Source organism: Poecilia reticulata, linkage group LG1 (genome assembly GCF_000633615.1).
Source record: "Poecilia reticulata strain Guanapo linkage group LG1, Guppy_female_1.0+MT, whole genome shotgun sequence".
Classification (NCBI taxonomy): Eukaryota; Metazoa; Chordata; class Actinopteri; order Cyprinodontiformes; family Poeciliidae; genus Poecilia; species Poecilia reticulata.
The window spans coordinates 3,343,132-3,365,835 of NC_024331.1; the positions used below are offsets into that span (position 1 = coordinate 3,343,132).

A 22,704-nucleotide genomic window follows, 5' to 3' on the forward strand; every position below is an offset into this window, starting at 1 on the left:
AACCAAAAACAATAAATAAAATGCAAATAAAGACCACATACAACAGAAACCATATATAAAATGGATTATGATGTCTCTGACAACAAAATTGACCATCAAAAAATATTAATCAGAAAGATATTATTGAACTGATTTTAATTCATCATGCGATTAATTGATTCTTATATTGCTTGACAGGCTTACTCCTGAATTAGATTTTGATAAATTAGCATTTTCCTCTTAGCCCGTGAATTTGAGACATAAAAATAAGACCTTTTTGTCTGGATGCATTACATTTTATTTATTCAAACTATCAGATATTTCAAACAGTCTTTAAACTTTCACACATCTGGCACCAGTATACGGTACTGTCTAGAGTTGATGAACAAAACATTTTTGTCAAATCATTTGTTTGAAGTGTTGAATACAGTGTCCAATGCAGTGTTTTAGAAAAATATCAAGCTTCTTATGAATAGGTAATCTGGCAAATGATCCATTTTTGTAGGATTTTATGAATGTGGGGGTGGTACTGGTGTAGTGGGAGAGCAGAAGCTCCATATACGACGTCTGTTTGTAGCCAAAATGGCTGCCTGGGTTTCTGCCCTGTTTTCTGTTTAGTTACTGTCGATATGCTCAGAGTGTCACATTTGATTGAGATTCAACGGACCGGAAATCATTTTCCAACTTGCGTTTTTCCAGGTTTTATGATCCAAACTATAGTCTCTGTTTCCTGTTTTCAGCTGTCTAATTAACCACCAGCCGGTGTGGTCTCCTGCTGCTTGTAGCTAATCTGCTTCAAGGATCGGCATGTTGAGCATTCAGGGATGTTATTTTTCATCACTCGAGCGACTTCTCGTTTCATCATCTTCAAGCAGTCTGTCGTTCTGACATCAACAAGTCATTGTCATACCTTACAACTCGATGTTTTCTCATTTTCAGACCATTCCCTGTAAACTCGAGGAACAGTTGTGGTATCTGTGTAGGCAAGCCAGTTTAGACGAACCTAACGATGAATCAAGCTTATGGTCTGAAGAAGTGGAGCTGGGGAGAGAAACTCAAAGCTTTCAGGGAGTTTGAAGTCTTTGGAGTTGTGAGATTGATGCTCTGTGGGTTTGTGTGTTGTTTGAATGCCCAAACAGAAACACTCCTTCCCAAGCCGCCCCCGTACACAATTGCAGGGGTTGGTTTGGAGTAAGTGTTTAAACTGTTTTCAAAAATTTGAGGCAGGGAAGCAACCTTTATATTTTATTGCATTGCCCTGTACCCAGATGTCTGCAGTTTAAAAGTCTTTAATTTTATAGCTCTGTATAACATGCACACAAAATGGTCAGCATTGACAATAGTTATATTTCTAACTAGAGCAGGACGATATGGTTGAAAAAGGTATCATGATATCGGCGTTTGACAGTAAATATTGATAATTATTGCTTAGTTTTTTGTTTTACTTATCTGAAAGAACGATGACATGAGCTTTACTTTTTTTATCCACAGTTTTCTCTCCACACTGTTGTTTTTTACTTTTAAAGTTTTGAGGCACAGTGGCAAATCCAGAAACTGCTGCTGCGCACGGTACTCAGCAAATTGTTGCTAGGTAACCAAAGAGTGAGGGAGGGAGTTAGTTGACTCCTCCTTCTTTGCTTAGCTGGATGGATAGTCTTTTCTCTGCCTACGTCCCCCAGGATGCTGTGCGGTGTTCAATTGGAATTCAATTGGAATAATACTTCTATCAGACGTATTATCTTTTGACATTGATCTTGTCTATCGCAGTATATATTGGTATTGATTTATTGTCCAGCCCTCTTTCTAACATGGTTATGAACTGTACATTCACAGGTGACCTTTGAGCAGCACAAAGAAAGTTTGTCCCGCATGTTCCGTCAGTACCAGCACCAGGAGTCGACCAGCTCTCGCAGCACCATTCGCACCATCTCTGGAGTGAGCCAAATCTCTGAAGATACCAAATCTGTCAACGAGTCGCCTGCTGAAGAGACGGTGCCCTCGACGGTCGTCGAGCTCACAGTAGATGAAGGGTCCGGTTCCACCATCACCTCTCCGCCTGTGGAGACTGCAGAGGACAGGAACCAACCTTCCATCACCGTGTCCAACATCCTGGCCGGCGCTGAGGAAGAGCAGAAAGTGGAGTTGTCTTCTAATGATCAATCAAACGTTGACAAAGAAACTTCTACTGCAGTGCACAAAGATGAAGTGACTGAGCCAGAGTCTGAGAAAAACAGCCATGATGCAGAAACCTCAGGGAATGCCCAGAGAGAAGCGTCCGGTCCAAAAACGGAAGAGGACTCTGCTGCCCCAACAAAGGATGACGCGCAGACAGAGGTAGCCGAACTTGAACAAGGGGATTCATCGAAGCACTCAATGGAAGAGTCAAGTGTAGGTTCTGAAAAAGGAGATAAGAGCAAGCAGATGTCCTCTGAGCCTCCAGCTCCCCTGGAGAACAGCGTGGTGGGCGGGGCTTCCATCTTCAACGAGGACTTGGTCGACGTGTCATCCGTTAGCGACCAGATCAACCTGAGCGATGTGGACGACAGCCAAGAAGAGTCGTCTTATGCTTCAGCTGCTACGGGCGAAGAAGGAGAGCCTGTTAAAAAAGAGGAAGATAGGCGTGAAGGGGATGAAAGCAAAACAAAAGATCTCCGAGAACAGGAGCCAAAGACGGAAGAAGGTAAACAGGAAACGGAGACGGTGATCAGAGAAGAAGAAGAAAAGGACCAGGTGTCTTGCTTGGAAAGTCCCGCTTCAGAAACTGAAGTAGCTGAACAAACTGTCAAGGAACCCACCAAAGAAAATGTTAGTGGTCCAGAGTCGTCCTCTAATTCAGAAGGTGCTGCTTCAGACCAACGGGCGGCAGCAGCTCCAGAGGCAGCCCCACAAAGCAAGTCTTCAGAGTCCAATATGTCCGCTGCAGAGGAGACCCGTCCGGATGCCCCTGACACCAGCACCAGCAAGACTCCAGATCCTGTCAGAAAGACCAAAGAGATCAAAATCGCCCGGCTGGATGTGGCAAATGTTGCTGTGGACACGGAGAGACTTGAACTAAAGGAGACCTCTATTATGGTACGCATCTATTCATTGACTCCGGACATTAGAATCAATGTTCTTGAATCCTGCTCAGTGGTTAAAGTTCTGTCTGGTTGGTGTAACTCTGCAGGAATCAAGCCAAGGCCAAACCACAACCGCAGCAGGCGCAGCAGGGGAAGCTGGGGAAGCAGAAAGTCCAGCAGGCCGTCCAGAAGACGGCAGCACCTCGGCTCCTTGCTCCACCATGTTCCGTATCCCAGAGTTCCGCTGGTCCCACATGCATCAGCGCCTCCTCACCGACCTACTCTTCTCTATCGAGACGGACGTTCAGGCGTGGAGGAGGTAAGGACCCCTCGTACTGGCTCACATTCTCCTCATGTTGCCATTACCATTATATTGATTCACTGAATAAAGGCTTACCAAATCCTCTTGAGAAGCTTACCAATTATTAACGATTAATTCGACTAATTGTTTCAACTCTACCCTGGAATTATTATTAATATTTACAAGTTCCTAACATCTCGGTTAAATTTTTAATTTTAATCAGATGGTTTCAAGTGGAGCAGACAGACCACCATCCTGTTACGGTAACTATAGATAAACCAATACTGTTAAAATGGATGGCATAATCTAAACAATTTATGCATCTGCTAACATATCACATATTGTTAGAGTATTGTATATACAGAATATGAACCATTTGTTACTTTAATGCCTTCATTAGGTTATGTTTCAGTGAAGAGTCCTTAAGTTGTTACATTTTAAAGAGATTTTCAAAGTGAGGAAGAGACTAACAAAAACCTTTGAATAAACCCGACGTCTGCTCCTTTCGGCTGTTTATCTCACAGCAGACATGCTCGTTTCTAGATTTCATTTGATAAGAACTTTACAGTCTAACAGATGAGCGTTGCTCCTCTGGGACCTGCAGCTGTTTTTCTGTAACAGGGAATCTCTCCAAAGCAAAGGCTTTGTGCTTCTGGAGGCGAGTTGGTTCTCTGCAGCAGCTCTGCTCTCTCAGATCTCATTAAAACAATTTAAACCACAGCAGTGATGTGATGGAAGACGGTTGCCATCTTTGATGTACCTCAGGACCTCAAACCAGCCTGGGCCTCATTGTGTTTTGTTCAAACAATGCCAGCATCCTAACATTTCTTGCTTAATATTTTGCAATAAAAAAAAAAAAAGTAAAATGTTATCTGAGAAGATATATCTGTGCTATGCATCTACTTTGATATGTGAGCCTGTTGCAATGAGAAATAAATCAATTACTTTTCATGGGTTTTTTTTTAAACAAAGTTCTAATATTCTCAAAATTTCTGACTTTTTTTTGTTTTTCATGGAATCTTACTCCATCTTCTTTTTTCCCTGTCTGCATTGACTTTAATACGTCGTCACACTTTCTTGTCCTTTCTCTCTCTTAGTCACTCCACAAAAACGATCCTGGACTTTGTGAACAGCAGCGAGAACGCTGTGTTTGTCCACAACAGCATCCACCTGGTGTCCCAGGTGGTGGACAACCTGATCATGGCCTGCGGAGGCATCCTGCCTCTGCTGTCCGCTGCCACGTCTGCCTCCGTGAGTCGCTTCCCTTTCTCTCCGCTCTTTGTTGGCGTTGGCGGCTCGCGGCTCCGCCCACAACAACCGATCAATCCGCGCTGACCTTTTCCAATTACATTAGACTACAGTTGGCTGCCTGCTAACGTCGTTAGCTTGGCTGAGTCTGCATTGACCCCCGATGACTTCAGTGCTCTGATGTGATTCTTGGACGGTGACCCGGCCAGCCTGGCTAAGGAATGGGCCGATGCTCAGTCCCAGTATAATCCAGTTAGCAGCAGTGTGGGACCAGTAACTGAATTTCAAACTAAATGTCCTCTCACTGCTCTTTGCTTAAGTGGCAGCTAGAGTTTGATAAAAAATACCTCCACCTACCTGCTCAGCTACAGTGAAGACAGCAGGTATGAGGAGAAGCCTGGTAGTAATTACTCCCTTTTAATTTGTGGACATTTATTTATTATTAAATGTAACTGATATTAAATTAATTTAATTTCATATCAAATAAATGTAACCGAGTCATTTTTAAATTCATACTTTACACTTTTAAATTGACCAGTCTCTCCAAACCTTCAGTTATTAATCAGTTGTCTCTTCTTCCTCATACACACATCAGCAGTAGCTGCTATTGTGTTGACCTGATAATTGTGCAATTTGACATTTCAAAAATACCTTCGCTTAATGAAAACACTGCAAATTTGTAAAACCTGCCTCTTTTTGATGAAAAGTTTTGGCGGTAGAATGAGGTGATTATTTCTTTCCATTTTTTTGTGGCTATATCAAAATTGGTTTATTTCACAAAACTACAATGGAAACACTTTTTTGGAATTGCATTAACCACATGATTAACCACCGGATGTTGCCCCTGAAGAAGACGGCGATGGGAAGTGGCTGTAGGATGATGGTGTGACATGTTTTTTTTGGTAAAAAACAAAAATGGTAAAATACTACTACCAAGTAATGTTTTCTAATGACTTATCGTGTCAACAAACTTATTCATGTGTGATTTTAATTGCGTTTCTTATTTAACGGAAACACCGCAAATTCAAAATGGTGTTTCTCTTGACATTAGTGGAATATTGACAGAGTTTTGCGCACATTTGCAGTGAAGACTCAGCTAATGGAACAATGCTGATGGATGATGGAGGATTTTAAGAAAAGAGGTTAACGAGGAACACGTTTGATTTTTCCACACTGGAAAGATGGCCAGCTGGTCAAATAAAGCCTGTTAGAGAACTGGACTCAACGGCGCCACCTGGGGGGTCACAAGGTCTCTGTAGTGATTATTTATTAGGGTACTTTATTAGACATCATTAATAGGGGTACCAATAAGGCAGATGTCAAAATGTCAGTGCTGATTTTTTTTTTACATTAGTGTTTTTAACACATCAGAATGATAATTAAAACCTGTATTTTCTTTTCTATTGTTGCTTTTTGTTCTGCTCTCTGTCCTTTTGCCTTGTTCTGCCGTGGCCCACCAGCATGAGCTGGAGAACATCGAGCCGTCCCAGGGTCTGCCGGTGGAGGCCTCCGTCACCTTTCTCCAGCGCCTTATCAACCTGGCGGATGTTCTCATCTTCGCCAGTTCTCTGAACTTCACCGAGATCGAAGCAGAGAAGAACATGTCGTCGGGTGGGATCCTACGCCAGTGCCTCCGCCTCGGTAAACACCGCCACCACTTGGTGTTTAATGTCTTCCCCTCCTTAATTCTGTTATAAATTGTTACGTTACAATCAGGATTGAAACTATTAATCGCGGCAGGAGACACAGTTTCAAGGTTTTAAATTACAAGGTTGAATTTATTTGAAGTCGTATATGATAAATATATTTTGATAACAACTGAAGTTAACATAGTTTCTTGATTACACTTTAAAATGACTTCAAAATATATAATACTGTCCCCTTAATGACGTTCAATAATCCTTATCAAATTCCTTTTTATTTTGAGATGAATTGGTCATATTATTGATAATCCACCAATGTAAATCTTGAAAATATAGCAATTTAAAACTGAATCTGCTGCATTTAGCTCTTGTTTCTACCTGCAGTAGAAACAGGAGCTCTTTGTTCATTCCTGCTTGCTGCGGTCATGTTTGTTAAATTCAGCAGCTCTCGCCCTCTCTTCTCCAGCTCAGCCTTATCGTGTTATTATAACCCCGCTGAATGGCAACACTTGAGAATAGCTGCTAGCATGATGCCATCATAATGGCCTTGGCTGTGCAGAGCTGCACTGCGCTTCTGCACAGCCTCCAGCAATGTTTTTTGCCTTCTATTCCCGGCTATTAAGGTTTCCTCTGACAAGAATATAAAACCCTAACTCTCACCTCACAGTCACTGAATGGAAGCTACCGAAGTCACAGCTTCATGCAGGTTCTGGTCCGTTCTCAACCTTCTGACCCAGTAAACTCAGAATGCAGAACAACCAGGAAAGTAGGACAGTTTCCCAGAAACCCACAAAAAAATCTCTCTAGTGTTGTCGCCGATCACATCCAGCTGAGGAAGGATCAGGAACCAAAATGCTGCCTTCTTCTCCTTCACACTGCAAAAACACAAAATCTTACCAAAAAAGTATTTGCTCCATTGGCAGACCTTCATTTAAAGCAAGTCCATTTAAGCACTCTTGAGTGTAACAATCCACTCAAGAGGATTGTTACAATGGATGAAAGAAGTACTTTTTCATCCATTAAGAAATTATTTACTTTAAATATTTTTTATATTATTTCTTGCTGAAATGTTACTTGTAAATTAGTTTTGTCTTATTTCAAATGTGAACTAGAAACTAGACAAATGCTATGTGAGATCAGTGTTTTTGCAGTGCAGATGAGATGTTTTCTCTCAGATTACATCGCCGCTACTGCTGCTGCTGCAGAGCGCTGCCTTTATGAAATGAATATTTGATGAGGTATGCGCTCCCCGTTTCTGGCACCTAATCTGATTTTGGAAAACTGTAACAAGATTTTGGCGTGCCCATCCCCTCCTCCCTCCGCCTCTCTTTTATAAATGGTTGTATGAAGGAGTGGTCCTAATGGAAACAGCGAGCCCATTTCCAACCGGAATAATTCCCTCCTTGGTAATCTTAATGCTGCAGAGTTAACATTTGTCAGCTGTCAGCCGCAGCACAGCGGGGGTGCGGCGGAGGGAGGGCTCCAGGGAGGAGCGCTACATTAAATTACAAAACGTTAACCGTGTCACTTCTGAACCCACCTGAAGTTGTCGGGGAAACCAGTTTTTTTTTTTCTTTTTTTTCTTTTTCCTGTGCTGAAGGATGCATCTTGCTGCCTACTCAGCACGCTTGCAGCCAGCGGTGCCATTTGTTATGGGAGTGGATATGATTCAGGAGCCCCCACTCCTCCCCACCACACACACTGTGACCCTGGGAGGAGAGGTGGAGCAGGGAAGAGTGAGCGGAGCTGCCAGAGTCGGCTGGAGCGCCGACCTTGTCGTGGCCCCACTTTTTCTCCTGTTCTTGTCTCTCTCAGCTGCTCGTCTCTCTCTCTCTCTCCGTCTTCTATGTTGCCTTTGAGCCATGGCAACACTCATCCACAGGGTTTCACTTTACTGTACTTTAGAGGTGTGGGGAAAAAATAGATTCCATGGAGAATCACATTTTCCAGTCCTGGGAGTTTAGAATTGATTCAAAGTCCTCAAAAATCATTTAGTTGAACATCTTTGCAACTATCTTGGACATTGCGTTACGCATCCACTCACCATTTGTGTTTTGAATGATTCTTTAATTTGTATTTATTTAATTTTTTTAAAGCCAGGCAGCTAAGCTAAAATAATACTGGTTACAGTTATGCTCAAAACTGTTATTATTCCAGTATAAACTGATGGGATGTGATACAGTATACAGCCTTAGAAAACTGGACGGAAGACGGAAGCAAAAAATAATAAAATAGACGGAATTGAAAATTTGTAATCATAAAGTCAAATCTGTTTTTAAATCATGATTATAAAATATATGTGAAAATAGCATTTAATTTGCCACACTGGTCTTTCTGGTTCGCTCCCAGTCAGATTCATCAGGCTTCTCTGCTCCTACAGCTGGTGTAGCAAATGTGAATTGGACAAGTTTCTGACAGGAAAATACCTGAAGAAATTGTCCTTTTGCTAAACCAATGAAAAAGTTATTCAAAAGTGGGGAAAGAAAAGTCGATGTTTCTTTGGATATTTTGCGTAGTTGTCTGAGAGTTTGTTGTCTCTGACCAGAAGCTAATGCTGTTTGGGAGGCATGGCATCAAAAAGTTTGGGGAACGCTTCAGTGTGGAACCTCATAGTATTGTTTTAAATTAATGATCTACTTGTTTACATGTGTTTTCTTCTTTTCAGTCACATAATTTAAACAATCGTTTGAATAGAAAAATTGGTTGGCGAATCGAAAATTGTTCCTGACTCAAATCGTGACCCTAAAAATCAGAATTGAATCGCCAGACACTGAAAGATTCACATCTCTACTTTATATGTCTTCTGTCATTTTATTCACTATATGACATATAATATGAACAATCTGTCCTCCCCTTCTATCCCAGTATGTGCTATAGCAGTGAGAAACTGTCTGGAGTGCCAACAAGCCCAGTTCAAAGGAGCAGAAGGTCCGACCAGAAGCTACACCGTCATGCCCAGCACCGCAGTGGGAACGGCCAAGTCTGCGTCTGCTCAGGCAAGTCGACTTACTTTGTTCCAGACGATGTCGTTCATGAGAAAGGCACTGATGATCACCATATTTGTTTATGCTGATACTGACTTAATCAGTTCTTCCCTGAAGTCTCTCATGCCCATTGTAATAGTATTTCAGTCTGGTCTTGTTTGTGTGAGTGGTCATCAGTGGTTTATGTTTAGATCAGACTCTGACCCACGTCTGCAGGTAAAAATTAATGGGGCGATCAAAAAAAAAAAAATTACTCTGATCTTAAAAGAATCTTACAAAAGAACACGCTTGCCTGGATTTCAGCTTGAAATCGTTTTTATTCCGAATCTTATTTGGACTGCAGTTATTCAGGGAAGTTGGTTTTCCTTCAGCGGATGAGTTTGAGCTCCAATGAAGAAAACGGTGGAAGGTTTGAAAATTTGGGCATTTTTGACTTCAAATGTAGCTGTTACTACAGCTGATTGACTGCAGATGTTTGAAGAACAAAACATTTTGAACACAAGAATTGATGAAGGGTTAAGAGATGCATTGAGGGTGCAACGCCCCATGATGCTGCCTGTTGTTTAGAGTTTAGATCAAACCTAAAACATCCAACCCGACCCGAACCTGGGCTAGACCCAAAATTAACCTGACACACCATTTTACTTTTATTTTTATACTGTCATTTAAGTAAGCAACTTCTCCAGACTTTAGTTTTTGTTTAGCGTCTTCCAGCTCCGTCTTGTTGTTTGTTGTATTCACAGGATGAGTTGGGTCCAAATCACCTGAGATGTTGGATGGGATCTTATCTGCTGCTTCTTGAGCGCAGCAGGGTGCACTGCACTGCGCTTGTTACAGTCCAATTAACTTCTGTGCCACACTTAGTTTTTTTTTTTTTTATTTCTTCAACAGATTAAACCATCTACTGCTCTAGTTAGACTATAATAGGAAGATTAACTCAACTTTATGTCTCGCACTGTCGTTTGAATTTGTATATGCGTTATGCAGGCACCACAGAGACCTGACCCGGCCCAAATTTTGGTTTGGGCCGGGCTCAGGCCATAAATCTAAACTCTACTAGGCGACTCGTTGTGGTGGTGGTGCTGGTTGTGGTGCACAATCAAAGTAAGCAGCAGAATTGACCAGTCACCATGAAGCTGAAGCTAGCTCACTTTTAGCTCCTCTTCCATCCTGATCGTCATTGTGGTTGTTGCGACCCGGTGGAGTCGGATCTGGCTCTTCTCTGCTTCTCAACACCAAATAAAAAGCTGCAATATTCCATTTCAAACAGATAAATAAATGAACTCCTGTCCCTTTGCCGTCCTTGCCATTAGACCCCCAGCAGGCTCGTCCTTCGCCCTCCTCAGCAGCCATCAGGTCTTGTTGCATCAGCTCATGTCTTATTGTATTACAGGACGCTCTGCTGCTTGCTACTCTAGACCAGGCCCCTGTGTCATTGGCCCTTTGATTCGATCCGGTGACTTCCAGGAAAGCCATGTTGCTTTTCCCTGAACTGGGTGTTGGAGCTCATATATAATGCAGTGGCTTTGTGGGAAAGATGTTCTGTTGTGTTTGTGTGTGTATGTGTGTGGTTGTGTGTGTTCTCCAAACTTTTTGTCACATAGGCCAAAACAAAGTAGCTGGAGTTTTTGTAAGAATGATATGGGTAAATCATTGTAAAAGGAATTTTTGCATGTTAGCATTATTTATAGACAGGCATCCAATTTACTAAATTTCTTCAGGGATAAAACAAACGCGTTTTGTCTACAAGAACAGGGTTTAGGTCACTTTTGGATCACATTTGATGCATTTAATCATGTTTAATAAATCAATTGGAAAGCAGATTTGGCAGTAACCAAAGTCTGCTTTGAGTAAAAGTCGCTAAATAGATGTATTCCTACTTACTATGAAACTAATGCCCCTTAGTTAATGCCCCTGGACCACGCTTTGGACACCCCTGCAGTAGACCCTCTGATGCCTGTAGCATCTTTAGCTCAGTTCAAATAAGCAGACGTGTGATAACGGACTCTCTCTCATTCACACAGAGTCCTGTTGACGTGGTGACAGGGGGAATGTCCACCGTCAGAGACCTGGACCGGCTCCTCCAGGACATGGACATCAACCGCCTCAGGGCCGTCGTGTTCAGAGACATCGTGAGTTGGACAGCGAAGATGTGCGTCGGCCTCAGTGTGCCCTCCACAGCAGACCGTTTAGTGTGTTTTGTTTTGTTCCAGGAGGACAGTAAGCAGGCTCAGTTTCTGGCGCTGGCCGTGGTCTACTTCATCTCAGTCCTCATGGTGTCAAAGTATCGGGACATCCTGGAGCCCCACAACGACAGGAAACCCCCTCTCCGCTCCCAGTCTACCAGGAGTACAGGTACTCAGACAAAGAGTCACTTCAGCTGCATGTGAGGAGGAGGATGGTGAAGGTTTTATTGCCAGATTGTGCCAAATGTTTTAGTAATCCATGGTGGGGCGGCTTCTCTCAGCCACTCTTCAGAAATCTTCATGAGTCATAGTGGATAAAAACAGCTGCTGGCCTGCTAGAGTCACCGTCACACACAGAAGCAGGTGGATTCTTTTTAAAAGCCACCAGGACCATAAAAACACTGGGCTTTGGTTAGATACAGCATCCAAAGAGCAGAGCTGTACGGTGGCCCTGAAGTCCAAAACCACATCAACATCAACTAAGCACACCTCCAAAAAAGCAAAAACCATTTAGCACAATTATAATATGACATAAACTAAATAAAATAAACAAAAAAAATTAACCAAGAACAACAACTCCTAATTAAGAAAACACAACAACGTTAACAAAACAGAAGAGGTAGTTCCCATTGGGAAACTTGAGACATTACTGATCGGACGACTCTGCTTTACACTTTACAACCAGAATTTATTCTGTCTTTAATCGTTTGTGGAAAACATGTATGTTACCAGTGATGCGTGATGCAAATGTGTCAACCACTAACCAAGAATGTTTTGAGTCAGAAAATATTACAAAAGCTCAGCTTCATTCTTTTTCTGCCTGCCTGAGAGAGCTGATGCCAGAATAACTTCTGCTTCTAAAGGCAAAAGTGATGTCAACCTCTCCCGTTTTGTTAATATATTTTCTTAATTTGTACTTGGTTGTTATGTTCTTTATTTGGTTGTCTAGTGATTTGTTGAAGGGGTTTGCACATCAGGGCCACCGAAGTGCAAACTTAGACTGTTGGGCCTTTAGGTTGGAAAATGATGAGATAATTATCTCACAAACAACTCAGAAATGGTTCACAAGATGCTAAACCAATCTTCTTCCAGTACTACAAGGGTACACATACTTTCATCTAGATGCATATTTGGCAACATTTAAAGTTTTCACTCTCAGATAAATAAATGCCCTGAGCTCCTGCAGTAAAACGTTCCTTTCTCATCTCTGCCAGAAACAGATGTTAAAGATGAAATAAATGAAATATTTTAAGTGGAGCTGTGTGGCTCACTGCAGCTTGTAAAATGATCAAACCAGACAGAAAAGAGGCATTTAAGTGATGTTTGAGTATTATTATTATTTTCTTCAAGTTTTTTCATCTCAGTTTTGAACTTTCTCCATGACTACACTTCTACTCATCAGGCTTTTCTTTTATTTCCTTATATATTTTTTCTTTGCTATGCTACAAACTATAAAAGTTAAGCAAGAATGTGCAGTATAATCTTGGACATAAACACGATGAACTTACAAGATTATCCCATTTAGGCATCAAAGCAGTGATTTTGGACGTGGCTTTAAAGAAAAGCGAATCAAAGAGCTGCTGGTTAAAGCCAGAATGAGAGCCTGGTTCTGGTGTTGATGCATTTCACTAATGGAGACACAATCAAATTTTTGTGGATTCAAAGAAGGAACAATAGTCTGGTACATCTCTCCCCATGAGCCATGAAGGGTCCAAGCCGGAGCTGAAAGAATCTTGGGGCTACGTTCCCATAGCAGGCAGAAGCGACCCAAACCTGCATTTTTTTATTTGTATTTTTTCCTGTTTTTGACCCATATCCAGACTGTTCATTGCATTCTGAATGACCAGATTCTGAACTTTTCTGCCCCACAAAAAATTTTGACTCGTGCCACTTCCATATCATCACCTAAAATAATGACCCAACTCTTTTTTTTAGTCAAAATTGATAAAATATCTTTTGGATGTTTTAGAGTTGATTATTTCGCCAAAATCACTTTAGGCACAAAATGACTTTGGACATTATTTTAGGAAGGCGACGATATGTGGTACGAATTCAGATATGTTGATTGTTTTCAAAGCGTCTGCAGTCTGAATGATCTTTATCTGGCTTATGTGACACGTGTGTCATAATTCTGGCCCATACAAAGTCAGATGCGGCAAATCCAGACATCAACAATAACGTCCAGATATGAAATTATGAAAAAAGTATGTGTCACTGAAAAGCATCACATCACAATCCCACCACTCTTGACTACGACTACACATCCAAACAGACTTTTCTCCTTAAGCAGCAGTCACTATTAGCTACTTCTTTTTATGGTGTTATGATCTTGTGGTGATGGTGCTGAATAAGTTTTAAAACCCTCCATAAATGCCGGTGTCCATTATTACTTTGTAAACGGTCTGGCTCTGTGTGAAGTCTGTGCTCCTCTTCTGTCCATGCTGGTCGCTTTGGGGTCATAAACCGTCCACACAGAAGCCTCTCTGGGGTCGGGATTAATTAGCAGTATGAGTCACCATGTAAAAAAATCACAATTGTGAACAAAACCCTGTCTCTCTCTCTTTCTCTCTCTCTCTCTCGCTCCAGACATCGGCGCTGAGGTGGAGAACGGCGTCTCTCTGAGACGCTACGACTCGGGCATCGGCGATGACCACACGTCGGCTGTGGCCAGCGAAGCTGACCTGTCTTCCTCCGGCGGCCCGGACGCCATCTCAGAAGCCCTGTCCACTCTGTCCTCCGAGGTCCGCGGCGCGCCCTCCGCCGACTCCAAGTCCAAGAACGTGAAGGACATCCTCCGCAGCCTGGTGAGCGCGCCGGCTGAAGACGTCATGGTGGACCCCAGTCTGCTGCCCCTGTCCTTCCTGGGACCTGTGACTGACTTGGACCGGCGATCATCGCTCCAGTTTCGTTCATTCGATAGGTGAGGAAGTTGAAAACGCTGCTTTGGACACGACTCCATGCCAATCGCTCAAGCTTGTCTGCGCTGCGTCTTTGTGTGTCTGTGGAATAAATCGGGAGAATTGTCGGGAGCTAACAGTTTTGACAGTTATTGAAACCCATATGGTATAAAGTTTTGTGATCCTCCAGATTTCCAGTCCACAGTCTGATGATGTGTGTCCTCACATAGCTACAGGGGACTTTTGAAAGTCAGACCTTGAAGACGTCTCGGCTCGGGGTCCTCAGAGGAGGCCTTGGTGGATCTTGAAAAAGCGCTCTGAAGCACCGAGTTTGGTTTTCTGCCGTCTGTCAGAGCGGCTCGTCATGCAGAGAAAAATGCTCTACAAAGAACCTGCCTGCAGGAAGACAGGAGTCCTCTCTGTGAGGATGAGACTGGAGACGGAAGCTGTTTGCTGCTCGCCTCACCCCGTTTACCCCTTTTCTTAGCAGTAGAAGGCTGTGTTGCCAGATCATGAGAAACAAGCAACCAGCTCTAAGAAAACAAGCCCAAAAAAGCCCAGCTGGCAACCCACCACATTGTGTAAAACACAGGTCACTTGTAAACAGTGCAAACTTGTATATTTATAGTAAAAATAAATAAAAAAATTGATTTAGGTGAAATTAAATATCCATTTTTCTATTTTAACATCCATTTTTTAATAAAGCTGCTTTTACCTGCTTGCCATTTTTTTGTCACCAACTGCATTTGCATTAGAAGTGTTCATAAATATTTGTAATGTAAAAAAAAAACACACAATTTCACAATGACAGTGTTTCCATTAAATGAGAAATAAAATTAAAATCACACGTGAATAAGCTTGTTTACGCACATAAACAAGTGATAAGTCATTAAAATCATGGCAGCGATGGATGTAAACATCATGGCTGAATATATTCATAACTCTGCCACGGCACTCGCGCTCATCATCTATCAGCCAATCAGAAGAGAGGTCTGCATCTTATTCAGGCATTGGAGCAACAAGCTGCTTTTACTTGGGAGCGGCTACATATGCAGCGTTTTGGGGAAATTGTAGTCGGCCATTTTACAGAAGAGCTTTGGATTCAACACGCTGGAATGAGACTCAACTCTATGAACTGTGATGCTGTGAGAGCTCTGGTGGAGCCAGCTGAATATTGTCTGAAAAAAAACAAAAACAAACCATCATCCTCCTACTTCTTGTCGTCGTCGTCTTTTGGAGAGCTGGGAGATTACCTTATGAGAAAGACAGTCGAGCCCAAAAAAGCAACTTCATGTTCAAAAACAAACCCAAAAAAACGCAACTCGTGACTCATTAAATCATAAACGGTCTTGGCAATAGTGGTAGCAGGTATCATTGCTTTACCTCTGAGTTTGGGGGTGAAGGGGAGACGGTTGGGCTTCAAAGACGGCGGGGTGCTGAAGTCGCAGACAAACCCAGGTGAGAGAGGATGGCTATCGGTCTGGTTTGCATTTGGAGCATTGATTCTCAGACGTCTTGCATACGGCAGGGAGCGGGTTTTCAGGGGGGAAAGACGAAGAAAACAGATCTGGGAACGCATTGGGGAGGGGTCGGGGGGGACAAGTGTCAAGTCAAAGCCCCCATGTTCCGAGGGAAACCTTTCTACTTTTCAGTCAGTCGGCTGGCCTCCGACTGTGGGAATTCCAGGGCATCTCCTGCGACGGCAGGCCTTTATCTGAGGAATGCTTTGTCAGGTCTCAGGGCGCTCCTCATATCAGGGGGATTAGACTGGCTCCTGTCCGCTGAGCTCCTCGGTAGAGAGAGGGAGAGAGAGGGACGGCTGGAGAGCGTAGGCTAACAGCTCGGCCCGCGTCTACAGGAGCCTCCTCACGCAGAGACCAAACATTACCGCTGCTGCTGCTGCTGCTGCTCGGGGAAAAGATGAAAGCTTCCTGTCTGAAAGAGATATTTCATCACTGAACAGTCACGGTTGACCGTAGTGTGTGTTGCAGTGCGGAAAGTCTAAAACGGTAACCTGATACTCGGCAATAGTTAATAGTTTTCATTTAAAAGCCTGTCGTCACAGAGATGATTGTCACTGAGATGTTTATATTGACGACTTGATGTGCTTTATGGTTGGAATATGCTAGTGGAGCGACTAGTGGATGAGAGGATTATGAGAATTCAGCGAATGCTTTCACTTCACGTTTTTTAGTTTGAGATTAGGACTGGACAATAAGGCTGAAAAACATCACGATTTTAGGGTTTCATATCAAGAATTCTTGATTTTTTTTTTTTTTAAAGGACAGGATCACGTAAAATGGACTCTTGCATCCTGTTATATTATTATTCTCTCATCAAAACCATACCTGGAGTTTTGCTTTGATTCTTTAATGCATGTTTGAGGAATCCTTTAATCTCCCATGGCAACCATTCAGCTTCTTCCCAGTGCAGCACTGGTAAAATGTTGCTAAAGGGTGAACAGAGGAGGCATGTCGTGATGACTTCCTGTACTCGGAATTTCAGGAAGAGTTTTAAAGAGACAGAGGCCCAATTTCAAAGCACTAATTTGTAAAGTTACATTTGTTTTAAGTAATTATTGATATATAGTTGTTTATAACAACTTAAGGTAACATCCCTGGTACCGTGTTACATTGACTGTGCTATAAAATATGAAATGCATAGTACTGCCACTTTATCAGCACTTGTGGTGGCGAGTGGTTCCAGTTTGCTTGGCTAATTTATCCTAAATGTCCACAAAGTGTCTACGTTACAAATGCTAACCCCCTATTTGACCGTTCGGATCCGTTTTGACCCATCACCAGACCAAGAGCTCTGACTGATCTTCTGCCAGACGATATTCTGCTGGAGTCCCAGAAGCTCATTTCCATAAATCAGACTATAAGTAGATTAGAATTGATTCCTTCAAGTCATCCTCTGTGAAAGCGGCTGCAGAGAGTCGTAGGGTTGGAGGGTTTTGTCTCCAAAAACATCTGGAGTTGAGAGGAAAAGGACAGACAAAAAAAAGTATCAAATCTTGATAAAACTGTGTGAAAATCACCCTACAAACTGCTTTGACTTTGAGATAGTTTTTAACAGAATAACAAAGTTGGTGCCTGCTGGAGTGACTGGACACAAGTTCAGATCAGTTTCTGAATGAGTTCCAGGGTTTGATGGAGAGGGTGTGAAGAGTCTGGATGTTTCCAATCAAATGTTCTTCGTTTAAATGAGCAACTGCTTTACCTCAATTCCATTCATCTTCAACAACAAATGATTTTACTTTTTAACCCAAGACGGTATTGAAGCTATTTTTGGTTGCCTACTTACTGTAAGACTTAATTTTTTCTCTACAGTTCATGTCTGTCTTAAACTCAGATTTCCGAGTCTCCCATTTGCCTCACATCATCAGAACTCAAATATTTTCTGGAAAACTCTGAAGCCAGATGGAAGCCTTTCACACTGGAATTCCTCGTTTGTTTTACAATCTTTATTTAATCTTGTTTCCTAGAATAACCTGGCTGAGAGCGTCGCACAGACGACTACAAATCGTACAACTGCAGATATCAAATCTAAAGATTTCTGAAAAGAGGTGCGCATCGTTACAGTCTGACCAAACCTTTAATAAAAAAAAAAAAACGGTTCAAATCACCATTTCTCCCAACACGTACCGTAGAGCGTTTGCCGCGCCCGAGCCCACGCCCCGGCGTTTTATCACACGGCGGTAATCATTCTATTACCGCTCGGCATCTCCCACTCAGCTCCAGCTCTCCCACCGACACCAGCTGACATTCTACACCGACATCTCCTGTCAAAACATGGCAACTTTCAGCTTGCCCAGAGGGCCCGATTTATGGGCGCAGCGGATGGGAAAAAAGCCGGGATGTAGCAGATAAAAACCGCTCCCCGGGTCAGAGGGTGAAGTATCCCACCTGATTTATTTACTGCTGCAGACCTGCTGCGTTTCTCTGTGCATTTCTCAGCTTTGCCCCTGTTATGACAGCCAGTCTGCAAATATTTGCTGACACTATCCAGAACTAAACAATGTCATTGTACATGTCTGGGATCTAGACTGGGACGGTTCAGCGGAACGTGCGAGTGTTAGACGCTAGCATATACATGGCGCAGTTGTTTGCATTCCTGATAACAGCGCGCTATAGCTGATGTGAAGATGAGCCGTTCTGCCGGTGAAAATGTTAAAGGATTAGTGAACATGGTGAACATTTTATGTTAGGAATCGGTGGGGCTGAGTTTCACTATTTGGGTTTTTACACCACAGGTTAAAAAAGTGGCTTTTATTTCAGTCATCCCTTCCGTGATTTGTATGAATTGTTAGGGCCAAGCTACAAGAATATTTGTTGACTTACAAGAACTTAGTCATAATATTAGCTGAAAAAAAAAATAGTCTGTTTACCAGAAAAAGTCTCAAAATTATAAGAAAAAAGTTCTTTTAATAAGCCAAAGCTTTGATAGTTGTTAAATTCTGACGTGAGCAGTTTTTACATGATCGTTTCAAAGTCCTTCTACTGATGTGTTGATGCTGATGTATTAAAAAATTAAGTATTTCTATTAAGGTTGAAGTATTTTGTAAAGAGTTTACACACATATGTAGCAAGATGCTCAACATTACTCATTTTAATTTTTTGTTTTTCTTCATGTTTCAATTCTCTTGAAATTGACTTTGTCCTCACAACTTTATTCTGTAATTAAACGAAAAATAATCGTTTTTACATTTCATGCTTACAAAGTGAAGCATAGTGATTAATTATATTGATCACAGAGCTTGATTGTGGTTAAACTGATTATATTTTTTACTCTGACACTAAAAAAATCACAAAACATGATTTAGATAAAAATAGTAAAAGCAACATTTATTTCGACTTCTCCAAACTCAATGAGCCTCTTTGTGTGTCATCAAGGTTAAGCTCTCTCCAAACACAGCTCGATGTTGTGGGAGTTATTTGAAATGCAGGTTATTTGCGCGTGCAGTCATTTTAAAACCTTTCTACCGTTATGTGCACAGAATTGCATTCGAAATGTTTTGAAATGATGACGTGATAAAACCTTCATCAGTCTGCAGTAAAACGTGGAACACAGTGTTTACCTCCATGCTCTGAAGACAATTTATTCTCAGTCACATCCAGAGCTAAAACAACAGAGATCAGTGGAATCAGAGCGCTGACTGCTGTTATGCTCTCTGTGCTGAGAGCTTTAAATAATTCAGTCCCAGCCACACACACATGCGCGGACACACACGTTTGGCTCTGGGCTTCTGTTTGCGGGCTGAGTGGAGCCGCTCACGGCTGATTAATCGACTGGGGCGGCTCTCTCGTGATAAGTGTGGCTAATGACCTGCTGAATAATTCACTGGGCCTTTGCTACGGCGCGGATAGAAGGCCGAACACAACAGGGCCATCAGCGCACCGCTACACCACCAGACACAGGGGGCGCTCCATCTCCCCGTTTTTCCTCAGCTACCGTTAACAACCGGGGTGTCTCATGGCAACACGGCCCTGACACCACCATCCTGTTCACTCAGTCACTTCTTTCTCCACTCATACAGGACGGGGTTTCCTGGTGGGCATCAGGCTAAGCGTTGTATATTAGCTATATGTTGTATTAAATATATAGGGGTTATATATCCTTGTATTTTTGGTGAAACAGTTGAAGGTGCAATGGTGACTTATTATGGCCTATGCATGAACACAAAGGGAGTCTGAGGTCAGGTGTCTTATTTTCTTAAATCACTTCCTGTCCAAAAGCTAACAACTTCATCCAATAAAGCCACAAGTCATAAATAATGAATAAAAAAAAATGGTGCAGGTTTCCTTTTTCCCCAAAGTCCAAGGAGCCGAGGCAACGAGGAGCCTGCTGGCGCCGACTCTGTTAACGTTAGCCAAGCTGTAGCCATGTGAGGAGGCCGTCGCAGGTTCCAGTCCCAGCCTCATGACCGTTGTCGCATGTCTTCTCCCTCTCTCGTTACCAACTTTCCTCTCTGACCATTCTCAAATAATTCAAATAAAACCTTCCAAAAATAAAAGCTAGCTAGCGCGGATGTTAGCACATCATAAGAGCAACTTTCTGGCCTTACAACGGTATATTTGTGCCACCGTCCTGAGTTTGCAGTGAGACCAATGTGAGCACATATATCTTTGTGGACAAATGATAATGTGTGGTGTGCAACACCAGAAGTCAATCATACAAAAGTCTTTCACTGTAGTGCTAAAACTTTTAAATATATTTTTTTATTTGTCTTTTTCAGGACCATAGTAGGTGTTAAAGTTCTGTCAATAATCTCTGTACCACCCTGGGTTTAGCAAGCTTTCTGTGTTGAAGGATAGCAACATCGGTTCCATTTCGGTTTCTCTCTGCATGGAAACCCAAATGTGTTTTTTCAGTTGAATCTGTTAGTTAATCCGCCTGAACCCAGCCTGAGCCCAGGCTCTGATACTGCAGCCAGGGTTCTGTCCGCACTACAGGAACCGACCATTAAAATATTAGACTGGCCGTCTGAGTGGAAGTTAGCACACGTGCACCAGGAGCGGAGGGCAGCTCTCTGCTGTGTGATCTGCGTCAGATCGGAGCGTTTGCGTATCTCGGTGAGCCTGTGTTGGGTTGTGTTTCTGAGAGCTAGCAGTAGTCTGTGATTAGACCCTGCTTTCACTGTGTCAGCACTGATAAGCAGGATCAGACTCCCTTTGATATGACCAGTGGTCTGTCAAGAGTCCTGCTCCAAACTGACAGCTTATCTAAACGCCGCTCTCCGCCCATCTTCTGCTCGTCAGATGGGAATGAAACTCTTTTCTCGCTCACGCTTCTGAGAAACATTTCCTTTTTTTTTCTTCCTTTTTTCGTCTTTATGTCACGATCTGAAGAGACTGAATTACTGTTACAAGATAAAACAGATTTCATCTCTGGCAGAGAGTTGTTTTTCTTATTTTTGTGGGTAGTTATTATAAATTATTTTGTACAATTTAAAGCTTGTGTGTGTTGATTTTTGCAGTTTGCTACCAGCAAGGGATTTTGCAATGCAGTAAACCTGAAAATGATCAAATGTTGTGAAACTAGTAGTGGGAACACACCCTCTACCTGCACTTTGGATAGTTTCACTAAAACCTCGTCTATAATGTGGCTCATTTGAAATATTCAGGCAAAAATCCATAATAAGTAATCAAGTTAATTACAGTCATTAGCTGCAGCTAACGATTATTTCAGTAATCTATTTAATCTATACATTATTCTGATGATTAAGCACTTAATCGGATAAAAAAAAGAAATGGTCCCATTTTGTAGATTTTTCCACTTTACCTTTTAATCCTTTTTATACAATATAAAAAAAACCAAAAAGGATTTATTTGCATGTGCAGCTAATAAATCCTAATAGTGTGTATGGCTGATCTGGTGATTATTTAATGGATTTACTGATTAATAATTGGATAGAAAATGGTGCTTAAGTGAATATATTCTTTTTGTTCTGGCATAATTTGAAGCAGATGAAGCTAAAACTGCCACTTGAAATTCCCGGTAGAACATATTAAGTGTGTAGAACATATAAACTGTTTTGCAGTTTTCTGGACGTTTGTTAGAGATTTGTGGTGCATAGAAGCTGAATGTTGCTTCTCCATGTTTGGTTCTGGTTCTGGATGCAGAGTAGAACCAGAACCTGACAGGTCCGGAAGGTTGATACAGCAACAGCAGATCTTTAATGTGACGTTGCGTAATAAAGGTTCTCCAGCTTATAATTCTGTTTTTTTTTGTACTTTGTAAGCTGTACCTCAGACTTCGCCAGGTGTTTTTTTTTTTATCGAGAGTCAAAAAAGAACGATGTCTGATCTCCTTTTTAAAAGAACAAATTAACGAGCCGTCTTACTGTGGATCAGTGTTTGAATTCTTCCTCTGTCATGTCCTGCTCAGCGTTTCCTTTCAGCACTTCTTCCAGGACAACAATAAAGGAATGACAAACGTCTTTTTCTCTCTGCAGAAGCGTCGTCGTCGCACCAAAGAAAGCCGGCGTGTTCCCGTCTCAAGTGTCTCCCGCCGCCCAGACCTCCGCCGCTTCTTCAGTGTCCGCCGGGACGCCAGTGGACGGCGTGGCCGTGGTGTCCTCGGGCGACGCCTCCCAGGTCCCCTCTGTGGACACTGCAGACTGTAAGTTCATCCAGCTGTAGAAAGTGTTTCAGTCAGGATTGGTCCAAGTTGACGAGAGAAAGTCGACATTCTTTTAGAAACTTGACTTCTCAGACTGCCTGCACTGCAAAAACACAAAGTATTACCAAGTTTTTTTTTATCCAGTTTCTAGTGCAAATATATCATTAAAATTGAAATAAGACAAAACTAACTTAAAATATGTATATTTTTGCAAAATATAGAATCTTGTCAATAATTCCTTAATATTGATAAAGTACTAGTTTCACTGGCAGATTAATTAATT

General features: G+C 42.2%; 1 protein-coding gene across 1 annotated transcript in view; it reads left to right on the plus strand.

Annotated features, from left to right (window-relative positions):
- lrba (LPS-responsive vesicle trafficking, beach and anchor containing) overlaps positions 1-22,704 on the plus strand; it is a 233,103-nt gene that overhangs the window by 48,470 nt on the left and 161,929 nt on the right. The window contains exons 22-30 of the mRNA XM_008405468.2: positions 1,813-3,051; positions 3,146-3,357; positions 4,437-4,590; positions 6,048-6,228; positions 9,096-9,226; positions 11,239-11,346; positions 11,428-11,569; positions 13,987-14,320; positions 22,255-22,421. Coding sequence (XP_008403690.1) covers positions 1,813-3,051; positions 3,146-3,357; positions 4,437-4,590; positions 6,048-6,228; positions 9,096-9,226; positions 11,239-11,346; positions 11,428-11,569; positions 13,987-14,320; positions 22,255-22,421 — 2,668 coding nt within the window. The remainder of the gene's footprint in view (positions 1-1,812; positions 3,052-3,145; positions 3,358-4,436; positions 4,591-6,047; positions 6,229-9,095; positions 9,227-11,238; positions 11,347-11,427; positions 11,570-13,986; positions 14,321-22,254; positions 22,422-22,704) is intronic.